Source organism: Motacilla alba, unplaced genomic scaffold, assembly GCF_015832195.1.
Source record: "Motacilla alba alba isolate MOTALB_02 unplaced genomic scaffold, Motacilla_alba_V1.0_pri HiC_scaffold_35, whole genome shotgun sequence".
NCBI lineage: Eukaryota > Metazoa > Chordata > Aves > Passeriformes > Motacillidae > Motacilla > Motacilla alba.
In genome coordinates this window covers 1,257,037-1,261,603 of record NW_024037447.1, presented here as the reverse complement: position 1 = coordinate 1,261,603, position 4,567 = coordinate 1,257,037, and the positions used below count along the sequence as shown (strand labels likewise).

The following is a 4,567-nucleotide window of genomic DNA, read 5'->3' as shown; positions in this document are numbered from 1 at the left end:
TCTGGAGGTTCCTGTGGGGTTCTGGAGGTGCCCGTGGGGTTCTGGAGGTTCCTGTGGGGTTCTGGAGGTGCCTGTGGGGTTCCGGAGGTGCCTGTGGGGTTCTGGGGGTGCCTGTGGGGTTTGGGGGGTGCCTGTGGGGTTCTGGGGGTGCCTGTGGGGTTCCTGCCGTGCCTGCAGGTGTCCAGAGGTGCCTCTGGGCTTCTAGAGGATCTCGCAGTCGGGGAATTTTTCCCTTTGGAAGTCGTGCACGGAGCGCTGGCGTTGGTCCAGCGCCATCACGAGCAGCGGCCGGGGCCGGTGGCACACGGCGGCCGTGGCGTTGCAGGGGCCGCCGTTCAGCTGGACGCAGCCCCAGGTTTCCCCGGGGAAGGCGCAGCGGGCCGAGGCGGTTCCGTCGGGGTCGGGAGGATCCCCCGCGCTCCTCATGCGGGCCCGGGTCTCATCCCCGTGGCGCAGGTGAACCTTGTCCGGGGACAGCTCCAGCCGCAGCGCGCCGGCGGAACCGCCCGGCTGCCCGGGGACGCGGACAAAGACGGCCAAGGTGAAGGACTCGGCCTCGTAGACCAGGAGCTGCTCCACGCCCGGGGAGTCGGGGTCGCCGAAGATCTGGCAGCAGTCGGAGAGGCCGGGGGGCAGCTCCGGGTTGGGACGGGGGGAGCCGTGGAATTCCCGGTCAAAGCTGGGGGGGGACAGGAGGGGTGGGATCAGCGTGAGGTGGGGTGGGGTCTCCAGGAGGTGCTGGGAGCACTGGGAGGAGATCCCAAGCCCTGGAGATGATCCCAACCCTGGAGATGATCCCAGCCCTGGAGATGATCCCAACCCTGGAGATGATCCCAACCCTGGAGATGATCCCAACCCTGGAGATGATCCCAACCTCTGGAGATGATCCCAAGCCCTGGAGATGATCCCAACCCTGGAGATGATCCCAAGCCCTGGAGATGATCCCAAGCCCTGGAGATGATCCCAACCCTGGGGATGATCCCAACCCTGGAGATGATCCCGAGCCCTGGAGGTGATCCCAACCCTGGAGATGATCCCAAGCCCCGGGGGATGATCCCAGCCCAGGATGAAGATCCCACCCGTTGCCCCTCCCTGCACCCCGAGGGTCCCTCTGATGTCCCCCCCCGTTCTCACCTGTGGAACTTCAGGGTGATGTTCTCGGTGTTGTTGGAGATCTGGAATGTCAGATAGCTCGGATTCTGCTCTTCGGCCATCCTGGCACGGGATCCACTCTGCTCCGGGATCTCCTCAGCACCGGGATCTCCTCAGCTCCGGGCTCTCCTCAGCTCCGGGATCTCCTCAGCTCAGGCTCTCCCCGCTTCCAGACCCTTCTCCCGCACTCCGGGCTCTCCTCCCGGTGCTCCCGGGGCTCAGCCGGGTTCGCTCCCTCCCGGTGCGGATCCCGAGTTTCGGATTCCGCGATTCCCCAGGAAATCTCCGCTTTCGATTCCGCCCAAACCCCGCCTCAAAACCGCCCCAAACCCCGCTCCAAAACCCGCCCTAAACCCGCCCCAAACCCGCCCCGAACCCGCCTAAAAACCGCCCCAAACCCGCTCCAAAACCCGCCCCAAAACCCTCCCCAAACCCGCCCCAAACCCGCCCCAAAACCCTCCCCAAACCCGCTCCAAAACCCGCCCCAAACCCTCCCCAAAACCCGCCCTAAACCGTCTCAATCCCGGTCCAAACCCGCCCCAAACCCTCCCCAAATCGTCTCAAACCCGCCCCAAACCCGCCCCAAACCCGCCCCAAACCGTCTCAATCCCGCTCCCTTCCTCCCGGCCCGCGGGATTTTGGCCCCGTTCCGGAATTCCCTGGGAACCGACCCAAAACTTCCTGGGGTTTTGTGCGTGCCCGGCCCCGGGATGGCCCCGGCTCGGGAGGAACTGGTTTAACTGGTGGAACTGTCCCTCCCCCAGACCCCAGACTCTTTCCCGGGCCCAGGAGTCCCCCCTCAATCCCAGATCTCCCCCTCCCAAATCCCCACCCCAGCCCGGCCTCCATGCCCGGCCCCTCCCAGCTCCGGGGCTCCTCCCTGATCCCAAATCCCATTTTTTAACAAAAAATTGTTTGGACCAAGAGCGAGAATCCCCCATTTTATTGAGCGGAGCAAAGAGGGAGCGAGGGAGATCTGGGTGGAGCACCCCAACTTGGGCCTGGCTGGGACACCCCAAACCCCGGGGTGTCCGTGAGGCTCCAGGGGTGTCCAGAAGGTCCCGGTGGCTCCCCCGAGGTTCTCCCGGGGCCCGCAAGGTTCTGCTGGAGGCTCCTCAGGTGCGAGAGGGGTTCCGGAGGTGCCTGTGGGGTTCTGAGGGTGCCTGTGGGGTTCTGGAGGTGCCTCTGGGGTTCCGGAGGTGCTCACAAGGTTCTAGAGGGTCCTACAAGATTCTAGAGGTGCCTGCAGGGTTCTAGGTGTGAACACGAGCTCCTGGGAGCCTAGAAAATGGCAGAATTCAGTGAACTGTAGGGTTCCAGAGGTGTCTGTGGGGTTCCAGATGAGTCTAAGGGGTTCCAGAGGTGTCTAAATGGTTTCTAGAGGAGTCTAAGGGTTTCTAGATGAGTCTAAGGGGTTCCAGAGGTGTCTAAGGGGTTCCAGAGGCATCTACAGGGTTCTGGTGATGTCTGCAGGATTCTCAGGCCGTCCAGGTGCTTCCAGGGCTCTCCCTGAGGTCCCGAAGAAGGTCCCGCAGGTTCTCCCTCCTCCTGGACGTGTCTCCCTTGACATCCCAGGGTTCCTCTCGCCCGGCTTCCGCCCCCGATCCCCTCTCTTCCTGCAGCACCACCTTGAGGGTGGCTCTGGTGTCGCTGGACATGGTGGCCATCACCCTGACGGGGCCGTGGCTCAGCCGCGCGGTGCCGTGGCTCTGGTCTAGGATGACGCGGGTGAATTTGGTGTCCGGGCAGGAGCTGGAGTAGGTTCCATGGGCCATGCGGGCGTAGGTGGTCTCCAGCTTGCCCAGGTGGGCTTTACCTGGGGACAGCTCCAGGCCCAGCTCCATGGAGTACTTGTTGTAGTCCATGGGGTTGGAGAAGTGGATGGCCAAGGTGAAGGAGTCGGCCTCGTAGGCCAGGACCCCCGCCACGCCCCAGAAGGGAGAGCTACCTGCGAAGTGGCAGGTGTCACTGGAGCCAGGGAACAGCTCTGGCACGGGGGGCTTGGAGCAGCGGCCGCACTCAAAGAAGGTCCTGGGGGCACAAAGGCGGTGGGATCAGTGGGAGAGGCTGGTGAGGATGGAACAACCCCTGCGAGCTGATCCCACATCTTGGAAATCGATCCCTCCATGGGATGGGGATCCCACCAAGAGATTGCCCCAAGGGGTCCCCCCATAACGCCCCCAAACCTCACCTGGGGTTCCTCAGGGTGATGTTCCGGGTGTTGTTGGAGATCTGGATCTCCACAGAGCGGCTCAGTAACGACCCCATCGTGGCGCGGGATCTCCTCAGCTCCGGGATCTCCTCGGCTCCGGGATCTCCTCAGCTCTGGGATCTCCTCAGCTCCAGGATCTCCTCAGCTCCGGGATCTCCTTTGGGATCTCCTCAGCTCCGGGATCCACTCAGCTCCGGGCTCTCCTCAGCTCCGGGATCTCCTCAGCTCTGGGATCTCCTCAGCTCCGGGATCTCCTCAGCTCTGGGATCTCCTTTGGGATCTCCTCAGCTCCGGGATCCACTCAGCTCCGGGATCCACTCAGCTCCGGGCTCTCCTCAGCTCCGGGATCTCCTCAGCTCTGGGATCTCCTCAGCTCTGGAATCTCCTCAGCTCTGGGATCTCCTCAGCTCCCAAATCTCCTCAGCTCCCAAATCTCCTCGGCGCAGGCTCTCCCTGGTTCCAGAACCTTCTCCCCCCACTCCGAGCTCTCCTCCCGGTGCTCCCGGCACAGCCGGGGCCGTTTCCCCCCAAAAGCGACCCCCTTGGGCTCAAGGTGTCCGAAACCGGAGGCTGATTTCTCAAAGAATGAGAGATTTCACTTCTGATTTCACTTCTGCTGGAGACTTCCCAAATCTGGCCCTTGCTCCTTTACCCCCGAATTTTGACACTTCCCAATCCCGGCCCCTTCCTCCCCGCCCGCGGGATTTTGGCCCCGTTCCGGAATTCCCCGGGAACCGACCCAAAACTTCCTGGGGTTTTGTGCGTGCCCGGCCCCGGGATGGCCCCGGCTCGGGAGGGACACACCTGGGGCAGGAACCTGGGGGCGCCCCGGGGCGGCTTTGGGGTCCCTGGAAGGGCCGCGGGACTGGGTTGAACCGGTTGAACCGGTGGAACCGGTTTATTTCTCTACCCGAACCGGTTAAACTGCTGTTACCACTTTAACTGGTTTATTTTTCTCGTCTAACTGTCGTAACCGGTTTATTTCTCTACCAGCACTCATCAGACTGGAGTAACTGGTTTAACTGGTTTGCTTCTCCAGGGTAACTGTTGGAACTGGTTTAATTCTCTGCTAGAACCGGTTTAACTGGAGTAACTGGTTTGACTGGTTTGATTCTCCACTTTAACAGTTGTAACTGGGTTCATTCTCCAGTGTTACTCGTGCGACCGGTTTATTTCTCTACCACAACCGGTTTAACTGGTTTA

The 4,567-nt window shown here is 62.1% G+C and overlaps 1 protein-coding gene across 2 annotated transcripts; it reads right to left on the bottom strand.

The window, feature by feature from the left end:
- Positions 1-2,080: 2,080 nt before the first annotated feature.
- Positions 2,081-3,708, bottom strand: LOC119696756. Of its 2 annotated transcripts, XM_038126595.1 has the most exons (3): positions 3,683-3,708; positions 3,344-3,522; positions 2,081-3,183 (listed from the first exon to the last, which is right to left on the bottom strand). In XM_038126595.1, exons 2-3 carry the CDS (start codon positions 3,418-3,420, stop codon positions 2,631-2,633), a joined length of 630 nt encoding a protein of 209 aa, XP_037982523.1. In that variant the 5' UTR covers positions 3,421-3,522; positions 3,683-3,708; the 3' UTR covers positions 2,081-2,630. The 2 variants fall into 2 exon arrangements, with proteins under 2 accessions (XP_037982523.1, XP_037982521.1); XM_038126593.1 differs by lacking the exon at positions 3,683-3,708 and having other exon boundaries at positions 3,344-3,631.
- Positions 3,709-4,567: the final 859 nt, after the last annotated feature.